Source organism: Ascaphus truei, chromosome 10, assembly GCF_040206685.1.
Source record: "Ascaphus truei isolate aAscTru1 chromosome 10, aAscTru1.hap1, whole genome shotgun sequence".
Lineage (NCBI taxonomy): Eukaryota > Metazoa > Chordata > Amphibia > Anura > Ascaphidae > Ascaphus > Ascaphus truei.
This window is the reverse complement of record NC_134492.1, coordinates 5,987,202-6,011,543: the sequence shown is the minus strand read 5'-3', so window position 1 is coordinate 6,011,543 and position 24,342 is coordinate 5,987,202. Positions and strand designations below refer to the sequence as shown.

The following is a 24,342-nucleotide window of genomic DNA, read 5'->3' as shown; positions in this document are numbered from 1 at the left end:
AGTAATCAGTAATATATATATTAAAGCAAGAGGTCTTTAATGAATGTAATGCCCAGAAGTCTTACTTTCAGTATCCCAAGAAGTCTCTCTATTCAGATCCCCATCATTGAATTGGGTTCTGCTGGAGAGGTTTCCATCCCAATTACTGAGCAATATCTTGCAGACACTTCCATGACTCTATCCCTAGGCTCCGGTCACGAGACATACCTCTGGTACTTTGCTCAGGCTGAGCACCTGGATATCATATAGGGTTTTCTGCACAGATGGGGAGTATTCTCCTTTATCATAAGGCCCAGCAAACTTATCAAGGATTGTTTCCTTAATGGTTTCCCTATAAAATAAGAAAGTCATTACTTCCTGTGCTTCTTTTTGTAATGCTGTATAATACTGCATCCAGCATGGACAACTCCGCATATCATTTATAGGAAATAGTGATAAAGGTATGGAAATACTAAATTACACAGTAGCTGTTTGCAAGCTAGTGACCTTGACAATTAGTCTTTCAACATCAACAAATCAATGTTCGGAGAAAGGTTATCTTGCATGTCAACATTTCAGGATGTGCAAGGTGAAATAGCTGCAAACTGTACACAGGATACTAAGGAAGAGTTTATAGTACTTGCTACGGCAACGGCGACGTTGTGCAGCGCTGTAGCAAGTACATGTTGTCCGTCACGGGGGCCCATAGGGGGCATGACCGCGACACGTCACCCGTCGCGATCACTGACAAACGGAAGATTTTGATATTTCCAGCGATCGAGGGGTGACGTAACGGGCACGTGAGGGCGAACCGCTCCCCCCCAGTCGGGATCTCTGGTCATAAATTGTGATTTACATGAAATTCAATGTGCCTAATAATTTTTCAGGGTTTTTAAACTGAAATCGTTGCACAAACATCAAAATAAAACAAAACTTCATTAAACATAAGAAATTCGCTAGTTATATTTATAATGCAACAAATGTAGGTACCCTGCATAGAAATGCATTCAACTAAAGGAAACTGGATTTTCGTGCTTTCTGAGAGGCACATTTTCAATAATATCTTCGAATTCGCGCAGCAAATCACTTCCGAGTTGCTCAACAATGCTCGCCATGAGACGCTCCTGCGTTTTTGTGGATTTTAGCCTGTTCTTTATGAATTTCTTCTTTGAAAACGACCGTTCGTCAGTACAATTGGTCACCATCTGCACTAAATCCATTCTCAGAACAATTTCCACGTTAGGAAATGTAGCTCTGAAATCGTTCTCATTAGATCTTTGTAGAAGAACACTTCCTGCGGTGTTGTCACTGTAACCTTCTTTGTAGAGATTAACAATCACAGCCAGCAGTTCCATAATACCAAGATACTGTAGTTACTATTCCTTGGTGATCCAACCCTTCATTATCACCCCGGAAAGCCAGTCCACGTTCAGCAATGAATTTTATGGAACACACAACACGTGTAGAACTTTCCGCCAATATCCACTCACCTCCGCTTCTTGTTTTGCCAAATTCCTTTCCACGTTTCGCCCAAATTGTTAGAGATTCCAAGTGATACTGTGAAGCCTCGTGTTCAGCCAACCGTTCACTTCCATGTTTCCAGCCACAAAACCCAGTACTGACAGTTTTACTTTATGTGTAGCCACTAGTTTACAGATTAGCAGTAAGTAGACTTTACCACTAGTTTACAGATTAGCAGTAAGTAGACTTTACCACTAGTTTACAGATTAGCAGTAAGTAGACTTTACCAGTAGTTTACAGATTAGCAGTAAATAGACTTTACCACTAGTTTACAGATTAGCAGTAAGTAGACTTTACCAGTAGTTTACAGATTAGCAGTAAATAGACTTTACCACTAGTTTACAGATTAGCAGTAAATAGACTTTACCAGTAGTTTACAGATTAGCAGTAAATATAATTTACCACTAGTTTAAAAATTAGCAGCAGACTTTACCAGTAGTTTACAGATTAGCAGCAGACTTTACCAGTAGTTTACAGATTAGCAGTAAGTAGACTTGACCACTAGTTTACAGATTAGCAGTCAATAGACTTTACCAGTAGTTTACAGATTAGCAGTAGGTAGATTTGACCACTAGTTTACAGATTAGCAGTCAATAGACTTTACCACTGGATTATAGATTAGCAGTAAATAGACTTTACCACTAGTTCGAGAGAAACACAGCCAGGAGCAGTTATTCGTTTAAATAAATTTCTAGTAAATAAAACATTACTTGCCCCAAAAATTGGCAGAATTTAGATTTTTGAAGGCAATTCAGTGGATACGTAGAAAGGTAGCATAGAATAGCCGCTTATTTAAAAAAAAAATATTTCATATATATTTATATTTTATATAATATATAATTTAATATTACAGTATTACGCAGTGACTGCATACTTCAAAAGTAGCTGAATTCAAGATCAGAAAATATTTACGAAAAAATGGCTCTTATCAAATTATTCACCATGTGTGGCAGTCCCTGCTTTGTGGAGGCCCCTGCTTTGTGGAGACTCCTGCTTTGTGGAGGCCTACGGCGACCTCCCTGTCCGCCCCCCTTTGAATCCGGCCCCTCTGCAGTAGAGGTGTTGAGTTTACTTAGTTATGTGACTAATCCCCGGGGTGATTTGCAATCTAATATTGTTCCTCCTGTTGCACGGAAGTCAGAGATGACAGAATGTTGTGGTGGATAAACCCTTAAAAAAAGCTTTATTGAGATTAGTAAACATATGATGAAGATATTGGTGGTTTTCCACTTGAGTACGATAACCATTATTGACCAACAGCCATTTAATTTACCGGCGGGACCCCATTGTGAAGCAAAGCATCGCGGGAGCCTGTCATGGTGGTTACGCTGCACGCACTTACCAAACCGAATCAAAGTTAACTCGCTTACAGGTGTTGTATTTCCACTTGCAGTTCACAACAGTAGAAAAGCATCGATCTTTCACCTCAGGAAGTGTAGTAAATTTATCTTTCAGAAATCCCTCAAATCCAGACTGTGTGGTTTTCAGGATCCGTAGTTCTTTCATTCCAGAGTAAATAACAGGGAGTCCTGTTCAGGAAAAGTAGAATTCAAATGGAGATGAAATGTAAATAAATGTTAAAAAAACTGAAAATCAATAGTATGATATATAAGCCGACTGAGACAGATACAACTTCCAGTCTGGTGCAATTATATTTTTTTACAGTGTATTTCAACATGTTTAAAAGAGTCTGTATAACAGAATAAGGACAACTCCAGACCGCCAAAGGGCGTCATCGCAGGATCAGTATATTTAGACATTTCAGGTTGTCAGTAAAGTATTTGACTATAAACATGTGTGTGCGTGTAAAAGAATGTAACACTAAAAAAACGAAAAAATGGAAATGAAAAAAATCCCACACTATAGTAATGAAATTCTTAGTGCAAATCTAATATATACATGTCATTTATGTGTACCACATGGGGTCATCTACTTCTCAAATCTACAAAAATATGGTAAAAAAAGAAAAATCAGATAATTTACCATTCACTCCTTAACGGAGTCTCTAAATATTGGTGCATTTAAATGGCTTAATTACACTGATCTCGAGCTCAAGAATATCGGGTTCCACTTATTTCAAAATGTTCCCCCCAGGCCGTAACACCTAAAAAATAGCGTCAAATCAATTTGAGCAATAATAGGTGTTCGGGGTCAAAATCATATTAACAATCTTACTGTAATGCTATAGTAGAAACCGCCCAGAGAGGTGTTTCTCCAAAAAGCAGAAATTTATATATATATATATATAGAGAAAGAGACATCAAGGTCAGTAGGAGGAGGAAACAGAGAGACAGCAAGGAGAGGACAGGGATGTCGAAGAGCAGGGAATGAAGAGCAGTGCGCACATCGGGTAGGAGGGAGTGCAAAGAGAGGGGAGGAGAGACACCAAGGTCAGTAGGAGGAGGAAACAGAGAGATAGCAAGGAGAGGATGAGATAAGTAAGAGAGGAGGGACTGGAGTGTGCACAGACAGGAGCAGACTGTAAGGCAGGGCGTGTAAAGAAGAGCAGGGCTTGGTGGGGAAGATGGGACAAGAGACAGCAAGGCATTACAAGTAGGGGTGAAAACAAAGCATAATGTTTAATTCATAACCTTTAAGATCTGCTTGATCGACGTATGTTACACCGGGTACAGCTAGAATACTAAAAATATTTTTTCGTATATAGCGCTGTCCATAGAATTTTGCAGGCGCAATAAGCTTGTGCCCTGGAGAGCCTACAGTTTAATTTTGTAATTAGACAAGAGAAAGGTGCCCCATTATTTTATTTATGTGTAGTGCTACTTTTCCCTAGAATTGCTCAGTCGTCTTACAATTCTATATACAGTGAATGTAGCTCTGCTGTTAACTGTTTTCATTTTGGACAAGGACCAGAGGAACCCTGATTAAATTTATTGAAGAGATTGTGAGATATAAGATCTAAAATAATTTAAAATGCAATTCAAGTAGATCTTCTAATATGGTACAGCTTTTAAATATATTATATCGCTTAGATATAGCCTCTGTTAAATCATGCAAATCTAGTTTTGTGACCAAGTGACAAGCATATAAAGCTCTTTGTGGTCCAATCTTAAACCCTGGAAGCAAATGTCTCAGAGAAATAGAGAAAAGCTTTAACAATAATGAAAAAAGCAAAGGTGACAGGGGGCAACCATGCCCAGCACATAGCTCCAAGTTAAACGTTTGAACTAATGAGAAAAAGATACATAATTTAACCAGAACGGGTTACTTTGTAGACTTATCCACTTAGAACAACATAGAGCTAACCTTATCCCAGCAGGAATGGAGAGGGAGAGAGACACTAGATAGAACATTGTAAACTTAGAGGCAGTGGCGGATTTAAAATGCTGCCGCCCTAGGCCTGGGCCTAACAGGGAAACCCCCAATGTTTAAAGGAAACCTTCACATTGAAGATGATAACCCAGCGGGGCAATGATCGTTCTCCTCACATTCTGGGGCTGGTTCTGTGGATCGTTGAGATGAACAAGAAAAACTTGAGCCTTTTCTGGTGAGATTTTTCACTCCCCCTCTGCTTTCACTCCCACCCCCCCCCAATCACCCCGTTAATTTGGTCATGATGATGGCAAACTAAACCCCCCTCACCCCGCTTTCCTTTCACTCCCCACCATAACCCCCCTAAATTTCATCATGATGACGTCGGGCTAACCCCCCATTCTCCTGTCGCTTCCCCCTCACGTCACTCTTTGTCATGATCGTGTCAGACTGAAGAAGAAAGGGATTTCCCCCCTTAGAATATAGTAATATAAGGGACTATTCATTCAATAAAAAAAACAAAAAACAAATCTAGAATTCCACCTTACCCCATTTTTAGTATAAGCTGCACTCACATCTTCTTCTCTCCACCTCCACTGGTCTTCATTGGTTTTAAGGATGTTATTGAGGTAAACAAGCTGATGCTGCTACAACAAAACCCCTCCACCTCTTGTGCTCCATGCTACCCAATGACTGATACCGCCTCTTGGCAGACTCCAGCATTGATAGCTAACCCACACTGCATTATGATGTCACCAATAAACTCATGTGACCTCACAATGCTTTGGTCAGCTGCCTACCTAGCCAAAGGCAGCAAGTACTTTGTGAAAAGGAGCCAGCTAGGAAACTCGAGGCATAGATCATTTGTAATAGTACTTGTGAGACATATAATAAGAGTAATGTCATTTTCATACCATACTTACATTCTCTCCTTCCCACATCTCTCTATCAAACCCCCCCCCCCCCTCATCCTTCTCTGTCTCCCCGTCCTCTCTCTCCCTCCCACCACAATTCACCCCCTCCTCCCCACCCTCTCTTTCTCCAGCCATAATGTTTCCACCGACTTCTTTCCCGTTCTACATTGATTTACTGGGAGTGCCTGAGGTTGGATTAAATATATGTGCAGCCAAAATTAAGCCTATATCAAATGTAACAACCCCGCTCAGCGCTAGGACTTTGAGGTATAGCTCACACTTGGATAGGGATCTCTGACCGAAGTCTGCAGGTACCCAGCATTGTATGCTTTCCGTAATGGGAGAGGACAGCAATAGCCATGCATAACATTGACTCAATGCAGTACTTGCCTAAATATATATGATTAGAGGCTTGAGGTAGATGCTTTGAGTCCAACTGTTCTACGTATAGCCCTAGCAGGGCAAATTACATGACCTTATTTAAAAGTTGTCAATTTGCACAAAGCAGCATAAATAATAGTTATAGTCACTGGAAATTCAGTTGTGCACTAACTCTGTGTGTGATATATACAAGAATAAGCATAAACAGTGACATACTTTGTATTACATCACAAGGTACCATCTGTCTATTGACTACTCCATATTAGCCTCATACATACATATATATATACAAGTGGTCTCTCCTAAGGATCTTAATTTGATCCTATGATTAACATCAGAGCAATACCAAATAATTGGCCCTAAATACCTAGATCACCAATTGAAATATGACCTTATCCTGATCATATCTGTGTTCAATATTATGGTATAACAGAGGCTTTTCATACAGTACACCAGGATTAGCTGTGGCAAACATGCGCTATTATTAGGTTTTAATCAGTTTGTGTTTTTTCCTTATTATCAATAAAACTTTATTATTTTTGAGTCCTATCCTAAGTGAGTGCATCAATAGGGATTCTTGCCCCTGTTTGGCCAAAATTAAGCCGGCAGGATGCCAGTGGCACAGCCCTTCTACAGAGTCACTCACTCAGCTTTTATATAAAGGTAATTTTTACAGCTGCTTTAACTTGTGGATCACCCCTAAAATTATTTCCCCCTTGCTAGGAATTCTATAATCATTTACATCCTCATAACATCACATATTCATGTAAAATGTGTAAAATACCCAGACATCTTTTAGCTACATGAGAATAAAATGCATTTCAATTATTGAAATGTAATTAAAAACAATTGAGCAAGATTTATTAAAACATTGACGATAGTCATGAATTAATTTACACCTGCAGGAGAATAGCTACTGAAAATCCAGGTGCCTTGTAAACTAATGTGTTTGGTTCCTAGACTTTCTTAGAGATTGATTTAACCAACAGGCTTCTTAAAACTCCCATAATGCAAATAAAAGTGTTCTGGTGTAAAAGTAATCATGCTTTCATTTGAGACGAGTACGGGATGATCCAAGCACACGGATTTAGCAAATAAGAAATGTAATTCAGCTTTAGAAACCAACGTTTCGAGTGCAACGCACTCTTTGTCAAGGTGAGTGCGTTGCACTCGAAACGCTGGTTTCTAAAGCTGAATTAAATGTCTTATTTGCTAAGTCCGTGTGCCTGGATCATCCCGTACTCTTGTACAAACCCTTGGGATCTAGAGGACGATCCCAGATACTGTGAGCACCGGCACGTGACTTTTTGTGTGGAAGAGAGATGTGTGCCAGAAAGTCCTCGTTGGTTTAACTCTTTCATCTGAAACGATACAAGGTTTTTCAAAACAACAATGAAAATGCCGAAAAACAAAAGTAAGGATTATTATCTCACCTCCTTTTTTTTGTTCCACTTCACAAAAGCGAATCCCCTCGGGAGAATAGATAAATGCATGGACGTGTCCCGCTCCTTCCTAGGGGACAAAGCAGGGAGTCTGTCTCTGCACTCGGGGACAAGCAGGGAGTCTGTCTCTGCACTCGGGGACAAGCAGGGGGTCTGTCTCTGCACTCGGGGACAAGCTGGGGGTCTGTCTCTGCACTCGGGGACAAGCTGGGGGTCTGTCTCTGCACTCGGGGACAAGCTGGGGGTCTGTCTCTGCACTCGGGGACAAGCAGGGGGTCTGTCTCTGCACTCGGGGACAAGCTGGGAGTCTGTCTCTGCACTCGGGGACAAGCAGGGAGTCTGTCTCTGCACTCGGGGACAAGCTGGGAGTCTGTCTCTGCACTCGGGGACAAGCAGGGAGTCTGTCTCTGCACTCGGGGACAAGCAGGGGGTCTGTCTCTGCACTCGGGGACAAGCAGGGAGTCTGTCTCTGCACTCGGGGACAAGCAGGGAGTCTGTCTCTGCACTCGGGGACAAGCAGGGGGTCTGTCTCTGCACTCGGGGACAAGCAGGGGGTCTGTCTCTGCACTCGGGGACAAGCTGGGAGGTTTGCAACACACAACAGATAGTTTTCTGTACCTTTTCCATGCGCTTCCAGGGGGCTTCCTCAATGTGAATCTTTGCTTCGGTAACGTGGTTAAATGATGTGAGAAAATGAGTCGAAATCTTCATGGCAAATTCTTCTATGGTTTTAATCTGTTAAAATAATACATAGAAACCCATAATACAATATAATGCTAACACAACGAAATGTACTGTGTGAGCACTTTAACAGGAAGGATAACGTCAGGTCTGTTAAATGGATATTTAATCAAATAAGTCAAATAACGACATCGCAAGGGACAATCTTTTTATTGTTTGAACTTCACAATGAAGATCTCTTATTATAACCTGCATCTTAATATGTCCATCATATCTCAGAATAGGATTTGACGACAGATAAGAAACACTTGGCCCATTTTCCTATCGGCTATAAAACCTCAGGCCCTATTTGCGCCGTTCTCTCGTGTTTGGGATGTATCCGAGTGTCTGTCCCAAACATGTGGGATTTCCCTTCCTATATTAGCCCGACACCCTCTGCTGGGACCCTACTCCCTAAATCTACCACCCTGCCCATGAAGAAATACTTCCTCACCTTTTCCCCTTAGCTGCCTCCTCCAGCTTCAGAGAATGACATATTTTTGTAGCTCTTCTCTCTCTTTGGAATATGCTTCCCTCCTGTACTTTAAGAGAAATCCTTTTCTCTATGTGACAGTTTCTATCACACACCCCTCTCCCTTCTCTCCTCTCCCTTCTCTCCTCTGAGCGGCATATTAAGGTCCTGTAGTCTTTCCTGATAGGTCTTATGCTGTAGATCAGGGGTGCGCAAACTTTTGGCCCTGCGCCCCCCTGCCTGCTTAGTCCCAGTGCTAACACCCCCCTCCCCTCCCAACCTGGTATCTAGCGTCAAATGACGCTGTGGGGTTATGTGACGTCATCATTGCCATGGTAACGTGTCGCACTAAGCCTTCGGAGAGAAGGTAAGTTACCGGGGCCTTGCACGCTCCCCGGAATGTAATTTAAATGCTTTGGGGAAGAGAGTGGGACCTATGTAACTGCCGCGCCCCCCCCCCAAAAAATGATTGCGCTTCCCAGTTTGCGCACCCCTGCTGTAGATCATGCACCATCTTAGTCGCCCTTCTTTGCACAAACCCATTTGTTTATGTTCTTCCGAAGACCTGGTCTCTAGATTGGAACGCTACACTCTTGGTTAGGGGGCGCGAGAATTGTTTTGGGGGCGCGGGGGGGAGGGGGGGGAGGGGGGTGCTGCGGTTACAGAGGCCCCCCGCCCTTCCCCAAGGCATTTAAATTAAATGCCGGGGTGAGGCGCGGGGCCGCTGTAACTCCCTTACCTGCTCTTCGCCGGCTCTTCAGTGACACGTCACCATGGCAACGCACGTCAAATGGAGCGGCGGGGTCACGTGACGTCACATGACCCGCACGAATGCTGCGGCTGCCGGGCAGGGGGGTGCAGCACCGGAAGTTTGCGCATCCCGGCTCTAGGTGAGATCTCGCCAATGATGTATAACGTGGCATCACCCCCCTCCCCCCTCTCTTTGTGCTGCTGACACCTCTCCCGATACGACGTGACATCCTGCTGCTTTCCCACATCGCTGTGTTACATTGTTCACCTACTTTTAAGTCAGATAAAACAATAAACTCCAGCTCCCTTTTCTCTATAGCAGTTTACATTCTAGCGCCAATAATTGGTATCAACAACAAGGCTCTAATGTGTCTAAAAGTCACCAACAATAATGACATGTTTCTGTGAATACAAACTCCTGCGAAAGAAATGTGTTTGTATATTTGGGCAAGAAAACCAAGCAGGCTGACTTGTTCTGTTTGCTTTGTCTTCTGATCCCAAAGTCTTTGTGTGTGGGATAAAGTAACATGGCTGCACTCTTACTACTGTACGTCTGTCATTCAGCAAGAATGAAACACATCGCCGCTAAGGGGATTGTAACAATCCTGTTTTCAATTTGTTCTTGGCAATGTTGACAGCAATACTTCCAGATCCAGTATGACAGCTGAATACACATCGCAATATAATGTACAATATCGTAACATCGCAAAGCCAATATATGTTTAGTTGTTTTCCTCGTTGGTGTTTATTTTTTTGACTTAACATACAGAGAATTAATATATGAAAAACAAAGGGAATAACTTACCCCGTTAAGTTTTGCCAAGGCATAGACTGTATTCTTCATTGTGTCTGTGGGAATAATGTCAGAATTATCCCCATACAGATAATCTTTCTTGGACTTTAAGGTAAGCTGAACAGAGGCTTCTATTTCTTTGATAAAGTGTTGTTTTCCGTTCCTCTTAATGTGCAGGACTTTAACTGCATTTTTTCCATAGCCTGTCTGCACAAATTCAACATCCGCATCCTAAAATAATTGCAGAAATAATGTGTTTATTAGTCATAAAATTATGGAAAATAAACAATGCTTAGAGCCTAACAATCTCTGCGGTCAATGGCATCTATTTCTTACCTGATTTCTGCGCTATCTGCCCTGCAAAGACTCATTAAAAATAAAAAGATACGACTATTTTAGTTCATAGCAAACAAAGCAGAAATTTGATAACCTTGCACAATTTGTACATAATTTGTATGTATAATATCTCAAAACGTATTAAAAACCATAGTACAAAACAATTGGAATGAATCTGTAATAGGATGACTTAACTGAAATGTTCTTCTGAAAACATTTTTTTACTTTTTCATGTATTATTCCAGTTTTGACCCAAACCCTACTTATTAAACTCCACGGAATCAGACAAAATCTTGATCATTATTGCAAAGTGTCAATAATCAATATCACTATTAACTAAGAATCACTTGAGAAATATTGATCAAATTCTGTAAGGGCTATTTATAACTGTGCAATAGTGCCGATCAGGGTACTATCGCTAGGAAACGTCCTTTCAAGTCTAAATCACAGTTTAATAAATAACCCCCTATTTCCATTGGACTTTATAGCTATAACGAAGTGATACAGGTTAATTAGCGCAATGTTTTGCTGCAAGACACTTCTGAAACAGCACGGGATATGGAGACGATCCAGCAACATTAAAAACAAATATTCGTGCGTTCCCTTTGTCACAGGACAGCTGCTGTCTGAGAATCTAAACACAGCCAGTTCTCTCAAAAATCCAATTCTCCAATTCATTATTATTTCATCTTTCTTTATGGGGCGTAATCATGAAACTGTTAAAATGGCATTTCAATGACAAATGACACATTTTTGCACCGAAACACATCGCTGTATTTATTAGACCGTTATTATTATTATCGTTTATTTGTGAAGCGCCAACATATATACAAAAACAGATAGGCCCAGGGTTGCCACCTCTCCGGGTTTGACCCAGAGACTCTGGGTTTCGGGCACTTACGGGTTTAGCCCGTCAATCTATGGGTGGCGGTGGGGTGTGGTACAGCGGTGTCTCCCGCATTCTCCGGTTTTCTTCTGCAATTCCCCCTCCAACTGCAGTGAACATGGCTGTGCGGCATTAAATGACGCCACGTTGCCATGGCTACGTGACGCCATGATGCTACGCTACGTGTCACATCGCACCAAGTAAGGGAATTGTTTTGTCTCCGGGTTGGCCTTCAGTAGAAGGTGGCGGCCCTGCTTTGGCCCACATACACGCGAGGATAAACACGCACAAACAGATACAGAAAGGAAAGGGGGACCTGCTCGCCAGAGCTCACACTTCTGGCATTTCCGAACCAATTAGGAAAGTGCATTTTGGGTCACAGTTTTAGTTCTGTGAAAATCTGTGCCGTATACATGTAAGAAAAAAATAAAATGAGGAAATCTTGCAAAATGAATATGTTCACACGCCGTTTTATAAGCGGAGAAATAGCATTTCATAAGGAAATGACGGTCTCTTCAGAACGATGAAATGCAGAAACAAACAGAACCACCCTACAAATTAAACACAAAGCATATGTTTGCACATACAAATCTGACACACAAACGTCCCAAAGTGTCATTATAATGATTGCGATTTTCCTGGTTGAAAGCAAAAAAAAAAAAGTATACTTACCATGATGATACGTATAAAATGTCACAATAAAAAGATACAATGTTTCTGTTGAGTATTTAAAATTCGTATTTTCCCGATTATAGGGCGATCCTGAATATAAGCGACCCCCTAATTTCAGTAGTAGCTGAAAAGAAAAAAGTTTATGCATGCATGCACACACACGCGCACACAGACATACACACACACTGTCTGTCTCTCGCAGTTTGAGCTTGCTGCCACAAGCAACATACTTGTACCCCCTCCTTGTTATGAGCACTGACTGATTCCCAGTGCTAAACAAATCAAACCAGAATTTCTGGGTGAGGCAACACAGCAAATACACAGCTACTGTTTTAAGCACTGTCTTTTTTTACACAACCTATAATTATTTTGTTCGATCTCACCTTGGTGGTTAGAAGAGTCTAATTTTATACATAAATCAGAATCCTGGAATTTTCAGTTCGTTGCTTACATGACATGTAATTCTTTGTTAATAGGGAAGTTACCATATTCTGGGGCACATAGGAATTGTCCCCCCACCCCTAAATATTGCTATAAATTGGTTGTAGGCGTAGCTCAGTGTTATTGAGTGAACCAAGTAAACCAAGTAAACTGTAAACCCGATTCAAATTCCAGTGTCATCTTTCCTTAATCTTTCCAAGTCACTAGATCACCAAACATAAGATTGTAAAATCTTTGGGGCAGGAACTAGTCTCCAAAATTCAATGTACAGCACTGTGTACATTGTAAGCATTGAACGTACAAAGTACTTGCCTAGACAAGTGAGAGAACCCCTTTTGAACAAGCACTCATAGTAGGATTAATACAATACCTTTATTAGTGTATGTGGGTAAAATAAGTGAAGTACATAAACACTCAACACAATTAAAATACGTATTAAACTTAATGTCTCTGAGTCTGAATCGTAGACTAATGGAGGTGGTGTTTGAAGGAATATAATGTATCTGGCACCATGTGCAATGAAATCAAAATCAAGAATTCTAATATTGCTGTGTAGAATGAATAGGGTGCCTCAGTGTGGTGTGTATATTGTAGTTGAAAGGGTCTGGTGTGTGTTACGTAGGTAAAGTGTCAATCAGACCACTTTCAAACCACATCTGATTAATATGTGGTTCTCTGACAGTATGCAAAGTGTAATATAACTAGTACATTACTGGCCAGACCAACATAATCAATGCTGAGTGTGGCCTAATTCGAATCGATTGTCAGAGAGACCACCAAAGGGTTAATATATATCCTTCAAAACAACGCTGGATAAAATAAAATGTCAAAGAAAAAGGCTACTATGTAGCTAGGGGTAGTGAGGCTATATTGTGGGAACTATTAATGTATAATCATGTTTCAATTGATTCCCCCTGGTCAGTAATTATTCCAAGGTTATTATAGCCTCAGATGAGCTCAACAAAATATATATAGTAAATAAATATATAATGAAATGAATAACTGCTCGTATCCCCTGTGAAGGTAGTAAGTGTGTTTCTGAATAGGCTTGCTGGTATACAAATAAATAAATAAGGCCAATTGCAAACGGTTAACTTCAGCTGCCTGTAGAATAAAGTGTTCAACCTGTACCTGGGATGGTGGGAGGCCGAGATAGTGTTCACCGAAGAGAATGATGTATATACTAACCACATCATTCTATGGGCCAGATTCATAGATGATATTGTAATCCTATGGCAAGGACCACGCACGCTGTTTATTGAGTTCATCAACAAACTCAATCAGAATTCTCTCAATCTAAGACTCACTTATGAAATAGGGGCTGATAGTATAGTTTTCTTAGACCTAAGAATAACACGTGCTAGTAATGGGAGGCTAGAAACCACTATTCACCGCAAGACAACAGCTACTAATAGCCTCTTACATGCTAAAAGCCATCATCCTCAAAACCTCATCCATGGCATTCCAACTGGCCAGTATTTAAGAGTAAAAAGAAACTGCTCGAATGATGAGGAATTTGAAGTACAAGCACACTCTATGCGTCAACACTTCCTCGCTAGAGGTTATAGCAAGAATAGCCTGAACAAAGCATATAACAGAGCTAAAAACACACATAGAGCAACACTATTACATCCCAACCCCAAGCAACGAGAACGCAAAATCATACGCCTGATAGGCACTCACAATAGACAATGGTCTAACATCTTTGAAATTGTGAACAAACACTGGCATGTTCTCTTAGAGGACTCGGACCTGAGGGAAGTGTTACAATCTAGACCTACTATGGTCAGCAGAAGATCGACCAACATCAGAGACCTCTTGGTCCACAGCCACCTTCAACCCAACACCACTGGCACCTGGTTAGACAAGAGATCACCTGGTAACTACAAATGCCAAGGCTGTCGTGCCTGTCAGTACGCTCATGTTTCAAAAACCTTTGACAATTGGGATGGCAGCCGAACATTTACCATGCGCAACTTTGTAAATTGCAGAACAACTGGAGTGATCTACCAAGCTATTTGCATGTGTGGCAGAAAATATGTGGGGAAAACCAGCAGACAACTAAGACGAAGGGTCTTAGAGCACATTGGGTCAATTCGGAATAAATCTTGCACCCCACTGGCCAAACATGTTAACAACACACATGATGGAGATTACTCCAAGCTACGTTTCAAAGGTATCTGCCAACTCCCTGAAACCATCAGAAGGGGTGACTGGGACCGAGAGTTGCTTAAAAAAGAAGCAAAGTGGATTTATACCCTGGGAACGTTGTATCCCCAGGGCCTTAATGAAGGTTTTATGTTTGCCCCCTTCATAGGATAGGATCAATACACTCTTTGCATCTGCTGTATGTATGTATCTACACAGCAAATGTAAGTTATATCCATCTGCATACATACCTTCACCTCATTATATCTATAACCCACTGAGCTAACTTTCAGTGACCACCCACTCTGCAATATGTGCTTGTATTACCCATACCCCTAAGATGGCACCATCAAAGTAATTTTGGCTCAGCATATAGGAAATATGTGTCTTCATCTGCCCTATACAGTCTCCACATTGCCCAAGAAATTAACAACTAAATATTAATGCAAGGAAAACCTAAATTCTCTTTTTATTATTATCAGATGTAGGCTGGTACTAGTCCCAATTTACCTGTGATATATATCTACACTCTACAGATAGCTTGAGTTACCCAGTTTGAACGCTTACAATATCCTCACGTTTGTTTAATAGTAATATCACCATTCACTTACCTGAGTTAATAAGGGTTCTATCTCGAACATGGTTTCACTCTTAGCCAGCCAAAATAATTAAATAAATAGTTTAAACAGCAATAAATATCAACACAAACCATTGTCTTTATTACATTGATATACTTACCCAATTGCGATCGTTACTATAGCAACGCTTGGCTATATAAACTGTTGGCAAACGTAGAGGCGGGCCACCTTGAGAAAGCGTCAGTGTGACGCGAAACGTACGTCGGTGGGCGGTCCTCTGTGACGTCAGCACGTGCACTGGTGCGGCGACGTCTGTTCTGAGAGCGCGGAGAATAGCCGCAGCTTCACTTTGAGCTCCACCCGGCAATTTTACACTCAGCGGTGTTCATGAATACACCATGCCGGGCGGAGACTCAACAGATGTCGCCACTCGTGAGCAGAGATTAAACGCTCCGAGATAGCAGCCCCCCACAGCACCCCTGTATTGTAGAGGGTACTTCACCGAGCGGCTGCTGGGCACCACCTATATCATATCTAGTCGTCTTTATCTAGCAGACAGGGCGTATTCGCCCTAGAAGATAAGTGGTAACAGAGACAAATTAGTCTACAACAATATAGCCTGCCGAACCACAACATCCACATGGACTGACCCAACAGGGCGACTATTATAAACATTAAAATCAATCACTTACCTGTACCATCTATATAGGTCTGCAGAGATAGAGTGATCTTTATTCTACAGGCAGCTGAAGTTAACCGTTTGCAATTGGCCTTATTTATTTATTTATTTGTATACCAGCAAGCCTATTCAGAAACACACTTGCTACCTTCACAGGGGATACGAGCAGTTAATCATTTCATTATATATTTATTTACTATATATATTTTGTTGAGCTCATCTGAGGCTATAATAACCTTGGAATAATTACTGACCAGGGGGAATCAATTGAAACATGATTATACATTAATAGTTCCCACAATATAGCCTCACTACCCCTAGCTACATAGTAGCCTTTTTCTTTGACATTTTATTTTATCCAGCGTTGTTTTGAAGGATATATATTAACCCTTTGGTGGTCTCTCTGACAATCGATTCGAATTAGGCCACACTCAGCATTGATTATGTTGGTCTGGCCAGTAATGTACTAGTTATATTACACTTTGCATACTGTCAGAGAACCACATATTAATCAGATGTGGTTTGAAAGCGGTGTGATTGACACTTTACCTACGTAACACACACCAGACCCTTTCAACTACAATATACACACCACACTGAGGCACCCTATTCATTCTACACAGCAATATTAGAATTCTTGATTTTGATTTCATTGCACATGGTGCCAGATACATTATATTCCTTCAAACACCACCTCCATTAGTCTACGATTCAGACTCAGAGACATTAAGTTTAATACGTATTTTAATTATGTTGAGTGTTTATGTACTTCACTTATTTTACCCACATACACTAATAAAGGTATTTTTAATTACTTGTATTAATCATACTATGAGTGCTTGTTCAAAAGGGGTTCTCTCACTTGTCTAGGCAAGTACTTTGTACGTTCAATGATCCTCTCACCCCTGGCACCGTACCACAGACAGTAGCTAGAGCTTACCATCCCTCCCCCCCTTCACTCCCTATTATTACATTGTAAGCATGTCAGCAGTATAGAAGAACAAAATATTGACATGTTTTATATAAATCCTGCCATAATAACATCATTGGCATACAAGAAGACATATCACCGGAAACGTGCAATAACTGTTGAGTTAGACGTGGCACATTACATGCACCAAAAAATGGCATTACCACTGCTGCATGAAGCTCCCCAGTGATCTCCCGCATCTTGCAGTTGCAGCTTCTCTTCTCCACATCGCTCCAACAATGTTTCTGATTTCATTTACTCATCTTACTTTTGCTTGGGGTCTTAGGCCTCGGCCATGTTGCCTGCTTGCTGGCGGAAGCGCGCTGACGCGCGCTCCCGCTCAGCACTGAGCCCCTACAGCCGCAATTAGAGCGGCTTTAGTAGGGGCTCACCTGCGCTTCCGCACGCTTGCGGAAGTGCAGGTCTTAGGGGAATTTAAAATTCCCCCGCTTGCCGGCGCGACAGGCCGGTCACGTGAGCGGTTCGTCCAATGAGGGCGAACCAGCTCCGTGACATCACTGGCCCGCCCCCGGCCAGTGACGTGGCCGCCCCCGGCCCGCCCCCTTACGACGAGCAGGACCAGCAACCGCAAGGCCAGGGAAAGCACCCGCTTTCCCTGAGCCTCAGCGCGCATCAGCACGCCAACGGTAAGCATGTCCGAGGCCTTAGTCTTTTAATCTCTCTTGGAATCCAGTTGAGTGCCATCTTTGTCCAACGACAGTCATTTCTTCTTGAGATGTTTCCGTCCCACCGCCATTTTAATTTCTTCACCTTTGGGATGATGTCACAGACTTTTGTTTGGTTTCAAACCCAGTCAGTCTCTTCGGGAAATACCCAGCAGGCATCTCTCCGTACTGCTTTGTATTGTCTGTAGTTTCTGAATTATCTTCACATCTAGAGTCGAACTTTCACATCCATAAGTGAGCACGGGCAGAATACACTGATCAAAAACTATGCGGAGGATCTATGTGAGATGGAATGTTATCGATGATTGCTATATTGTATCCAATGCAGCCTGAACCTGCTTTGTAACCGTGTAAATGTGCGCGTGGTGACAGCACGTGGTGACTGCGCGTGGTGACAGCACATGGTGACAGCGCGTGGGAAGCGTGAGTTATGATGCTGCTGCTCTGCTGGAGTACTTCAATTAGCCACGGGAGTTATTATGTAATTACATTGCTAGTGATACTTTCCTTACTCACCCACGCGCTGTCCACCACCATAATCATTAAAGACACAGGATATGTAATCATGGCGGACCCTGGAAGCTTGGTTATCACATTTACATTTTGCAGGCGCGCTTTGATACCAAAAAAGACAAGGAAGCATCCCCCAGCTCTATCACACGCACCCCCTGGCTGTATCACATGCATCAACCAGCTCTATCACACGCATCCCCCCACTATCACATACATCCCCCCACTCTCTCACACGCATCCCCCCGCTCTCTCACATGCATGCCCCTCTCTATCACATGCATCCCCCTCTATCACATGCATCCCACTCTATCACATGCATCCCCCCTCTATCACACGCACCCCCCTCTATCACATGCATCCCCCCTTTATCACATGCATCCCCCCTCTATCACATGCATCCCCCCTCTATCACACGCACCCCCCTCTATCACACACATCCCCATCTATCACATGCATCCCCCCACTATCACACGCACCCCCCCTCTATCACATGCATCCCCCCTCTATCACATGCATCCCCCCTCTATCACACGCACCCCCCTCTATCACACGCACCCCCCTCTATCACATGCATCCCCCCTTTATCACATGCATCCCCCCTCTATCACATGCATCCCCCCTCTATCACACGCACCCCCCTCTATCACATGCATCCCCTCCTCTATCACACACATCCCCATCTATCACACGCACCACCCCTCTATCACATGCATCCCCCCTCTATCACATGCATCCCCCCTCTATCACACGCACCCCCCTCTATCACATGCATCCCCCCTCTATCACATGCATCCCCCCTCTATCACACGCACCCCCCTCTATCACATGCATCCCCCCTCTATCACATGCATCCCCCCTCTATCACACGCACCCCCCTCTATCACATGCATCCCCCTCTATCACACGCATCCCCCCCTCTATCACATGCATCCCCCCTCTATCACATGCATCCCCCCTCTATCACACGCACCCCCCTCTATCACATGCATCCCCCCTCTATCACACGCACCCCCCTCTATCACACGCATCCCCCCTCTATCACACGCACCCCCCTCTATCACACGCACCCCCCTCTATCACACGCATCCCCCCTCTATCACACGCACCCCCCTCTATCACACGCATCCCCCCCTCTATCACATGCATCCCCCCTCTATCACATGCATCCCCCCTCTATCACACGCACCCCCCTCTATCACATGCATCCCCCCTCTATCACATGAATCCTCCCTCTATCACACGCATCCCCCCTCTATCACACGCATCCCCCCTCTATCACACGCATCCCCCCTCTATCACATGCACCCCCCTCTATCACATGAATCCTCCCTCTATCACACGCATCCCCCCTCTATCACACGCATCCCCCCTCTATCACACGCATCCCCCCTCTATCACATGCACCCCCCTCTATCACATGCATCCCCCCTCTATCACACGCATCCCCCCCTCTATCACATGAATCCTCCCTCTATCACATGAATCCCCCCTCTATCACACGCATCTCCCCCTCTATCACATGCATCCCCCCTCTATCACACGCACCCCCCTCTATCACACGCATCCCCCCTCTATCACACGCACCCCCCTCTATCACATGAATCCTCCCTCTATCACATGAACCCCCCTCTATCACACGCATCCCCCCTCTATCACACGCATCCCCCCTCTATCACATGCACCCCCCTCTATCACATGAATCCTCCCTCTATCACATGAATCCCCCCTCTATCACACGCATCCCCCCTCTATCACACGCACCCCCCTCTATCACATGCACCCCCCTCTATCACACGCACCCCCCTCTATCACATGAATCCTCCCTCTATCACATGAATCCCCCCTCTATCACACGCATCCCCCCTCTATCACACGCACCCCCCTCTATCACATGCACCCCCCTCTATCACACGCATCCCCCCTCTATCACACGCACCCCCCTCTATCACATGCACCCCCCTCTATCACACGCATCCCCCCTCTATCACACGCATCCCCCCTCTATCACATGCACCCCCCTCTATCACATGAATCCTCCCTCTATCACACGCATCCCCCCTCTATCACACGCATCCCCCCTCTATCACACGCATCCCCCCTCTATCACATGCACCCCCCTCTATCACATGCATCCCCCCTCTATCACACGCATCCCCCCCTCTATCACATGAATCCTCCCTCTATCACATGAATCCCCCCTCTATCACACGCATCTCCCCCTCTATCACATGCATCCCCCCTCTATCACACGCACCCCCCTCTATCACACGCATCCCCCCTCTATCACACGCACCCCCCTCTATCACATGAATCCTCCCTCTATCACATGCACCCCCCTCTATCACACGCATCCCCCCTCTATCACATGCACCCCCCTCTATCACATGAATCCTCCCTCTATCACATGAATCCCCCCTCTATCACACGCATCCCCCCTCTATCACACGCACCCCCCTCTATCACATGCACCCCCCTCTATCACATGCATCCCCCCTCTATCACACGCACCCCCCCTCTATCACATGCATCCCCCCTCTATCACACGCACCCCCCCTCTATCACATGCATCCTCCCTCTATCACATGCATCCCCCTCTATCACATGCACCCCCCTCTATCACATGCATCCCCCCCTCTATCACATGCACCCCCCTCTATCACATGCACCCCCCTCTATCACATGCATCCCCCCCTCTATCACATGCACCCCCCTCTATCACATGCATCCTCCCTCTATCACACGCATCCCCCCTCTATCACATGCATCCTCCCTCTATCACACGCACCCCCCTCTATCACATGCACCCCCCTCTATCACATGCACCCCCCTCTATCACATGCATCCCCCCTCTATCACACGCACCCCCCCTCTATCACACGCATCCCCCATCTATCACACGCACCCCCCCTCTATCACATGCACCCCCCTCTATCACATGCATCCCCCCTCTATCACACGCACCCCCCCTCTATCACACGCATCCCCCATCTATCACATGCATCCCCCCTCTATCACATGCATCCCCATCTATCACATGCATCCCCCTCTATCACATGCATCCCCCCTCTATCACATGCATCCCCCCCTCTATCACACGCACCCCCCATCTATCACACGCATCCCCCCCTCTATCACACGCATCCCCATCTATCACATGCATCCCCCCTCTATCACATGCATCCCCCCTCTATCACATGCATCCCCCCCTCTATCACATGCATCCCCCCTCTATCACATGCATCCCCCATCTATCACACGCATCCCCCCTCTATTACACGCATCCCCATCTATCACATGCATCCCCCCTCTATCACACGCATCCCCCCTCTATCACATGCATCCCCCCTCTATCACACGCATCCCCCCTCTATCACATGCATCCCTCCTCTATCACATGCATCCCCCCCTCTATCACATGCATCCCCCCTCTATCACACGCATCCCCATCTATCACATGCATCCCCTCCTCTATCACATGCATCCCCCCTCTATCACATGCATCCCCCCTCTATCACATGCATCCCCCCTCTATCACATGCATCCCCCCCCTCTATCACATGCATCCCCATCTATCACACGCACCCCCCCTCTATCACACGCATCCCCCCTCTATCACATGCATCCCCCCCTCTATCACATGAATCCCCCCTCTATCACACGCATCCCCCCTCTATCACGGGCATCCCCCCCAGTATCACATGCATCCCCCCTCTATCACACGCACCCCCCCTCTATCACATGCATCCCCCTCTATCACATGCATCCCCCCTCTATCACATGCATCCCCATCTATCACATGCATCCCCCCTCTATCACACGCACCCCCCCTCTATCACATGCATCCCCCCTCTATCACATGCATCCCCCCTCTATCACATGCATCCCCATCTATCACATGCATCCCCCCTCTATCACACGCATCCCCCCTCTATCACATGCATCCCTCCTCTATCACATGCATCCCCCCCTCTATCACATGCATCCCCCCTCTATCACACGCATCCCCATCTATCACATGCATCCCCTCCTCTATCACATGCATCCCCCCTCTATCACATGCATCCCCCCTCTATCACATGCATCCCCCCTCTATCACATGCATCCCCCCCCTCTATCACATGCATCCCCATCTATCACACGCACCCCCCCTCTATCACACGCATCCCCCCTCTATCACATGCATCCCCCCCTCTATCACATGAATCCCCCCTCTATCACATGAATCCCCCCTCTATCACGGGCATCCCCCCCAGTATCACATGCATCCCCCCTCTATCACACGCACCCCCCCTCTATCACATGCATCCCCCTCTATCACATGCATCCCCCCTCTATCACATGCATCCCCATCTATCACATGCATCCCCCCTCTATCACACGCACCCCCCCTCTATCACATGCATCCCCCCTCTATCACATGCATCCCCCCTCTATCACATGCATCCCCCCTCTATCACATGCATCCCCCCCCTCTATCACATGCATCCCCATCTATCACACGCACCCCCCCTCTATCACACGCATCCCCCCTCTATCACATGCATCCCCCCCTCTATCACATGAATCCCCCCTCTATCACATGAATCCCCCCTCTATCACGGGCATCCCCCCCAGTATCACATGCATCCCCCCTCTATCACACGCACCCCCCCTCTATCACATGCATCCCCCTCTATCACATGCATCCCCCCTCTATCACATGCATCCCCATCTATCACATGCATCCCCCCTCTATCACACGCACCCCCCCTCTATCACATGCATCCCCCTCTATCACATGCATCCCCCCTCTATCACATGCATCCCCCCTCTATCACATGCATCCCCATCTATCACATGCATCCCCCCTCTATCACATGCATCCCCCTCTATCACATGCATCCCCCATCTATCACATGCATCCCCATCTATCACACGCACCCCCCCTCTATCACATGCATCCCCATCTATCACATGCATCCCCCCTCTATCACCTGCACCCCCCCTCTATCACACGCATCCCCCCTCTATCACACGCATCCCCCTCTATCACACGCATCCCCCCTCTATCACACGCATCCCCCCTCTATCACACGCATCCCCCCTCTAACACACGCATCCCCCCTCTATCACATGCATCCCCCCTCTATCACCTGCACCCCCCCTCTATCACACGCACCCCCCCTCTATCACACGCATCCCCCCTCTATCACATGCATCCCCCCCTCTATCACATGCACCCCCCTCTATCACACGCATCCCCCCTCTATCACACGCATCCCCCTCTATCACACGCATCCCCCTCTATCACATGCATCCCCCCTCTATCACCTGCACCCCCCCTCTATCACATGCATCCCCCCTCTATCACATGCATCCCCCCCTCTATCACATGCATCCCCCCTCTATCAACTGCATCCCCCCCTCTATCACATGCATCCCCCCTCTATCACCTGCACCCCCCTCTATCACATGAATCCCCCTCTATCACATGCATCCCCCCCTCTATCACATGCACCCCCCTCTATCACATGAATCCCCCCCTCTATCACATGCATCCCCCCTCTATCACATGCACCCCCCTCTATCACATGCATCCCCCCTCTATCACATGCATCCCCCCTCTATCACATGCACCCCCCTCTATCACATGCATCCCCCCCTCTATCACATGCATCCCCCCTCTAACACATACACCCCCCCCCCCACTTATTTGAATCTTATGCTAGTAAGTGAGCGTTTATCTGCGGATGTGCATTAAACATGTCACTGTTCTGCAGGTTTATGCGATGGAGCGGTTCTCTTTTTTGTTGTTTTAGGGAATGTATATCTTTATTTATATCGTTCTATGCAGGTGCATAGCGCTTTACAACACACGCGACATAACATTATAACGCAATGTGAATAAGCGCTTCAGGCATAAAACAATAGGAAAAGGAGTCCCTGCCCCGAAGAGCTTACAATCAGATTGAAGATACCCCATGTTTTTAAACATATTCTGTATTTGCCATCCTACCTTCCCGAATCCTCCATAGGATTGCGCCATTCTCCCCGGGTGCGAGGCGCAGGCGTTGCAAGCGCTGAAATGCGCTCAGCTAATGGTGATGAGCGACTGGTAAGACGGGCGCCTGGGTATTCACTAACGTACTTGCAAATCTGACCAATCCGCTGTTATTTGTTCAGTTGAAAGGTGACAGCAAATAGTAAAGAAA

At 45.2% G+C, this 24,342-nt stretch overlaps 1 protein-coding gene across 2 annotated transcripts in view; it reads right to left on the bottom strand.

Annotated features, from left to right (window-relative positions):
* The window catches only part of LOC142503471 (uricase-like), a 29,951-nt gene extending 5,610 nt beyond the window's left edge, over nt 1-24,341 (bottom strand). Inside the window, exons 1-6 of one of the 2 annotated variants that reach the window (XM_075615668.1) lie at nt 24,147-24,341; nt 10,255-10,473; nt 8,126-8,242; nt 7,499-7,577; nt 2,843-3,029; nt 208-331 (exon numbers count right to left, since the gene is read on the bottom strand). In XM_075615668.1, the coding sequence (XP_075471783.1) occupies nt 208-331; nt 2,843-3,029; nt 7,499-7,577; nt 8,126-8,242; nt 10,255-10,473; nt 24,147-24,176 (756 nt within the window). In that variant the 5' untranslated portion in view covers nt 24,177-24,341. Of the gene's footprint in view, nt 1-207; nt 332-2,842; nt 3,030-7,498; nt 7,578-8,125; nt 8,243-10,254; nt 10,474-12,136; nt 12,361-24,146 lie in introns of those variants that run through there. The other variant, XM_075615669.1, reaches the window with a different exon arrangement.
* Between the last annotated feature and the right edge of the window lies 1 nt (nt 24,342).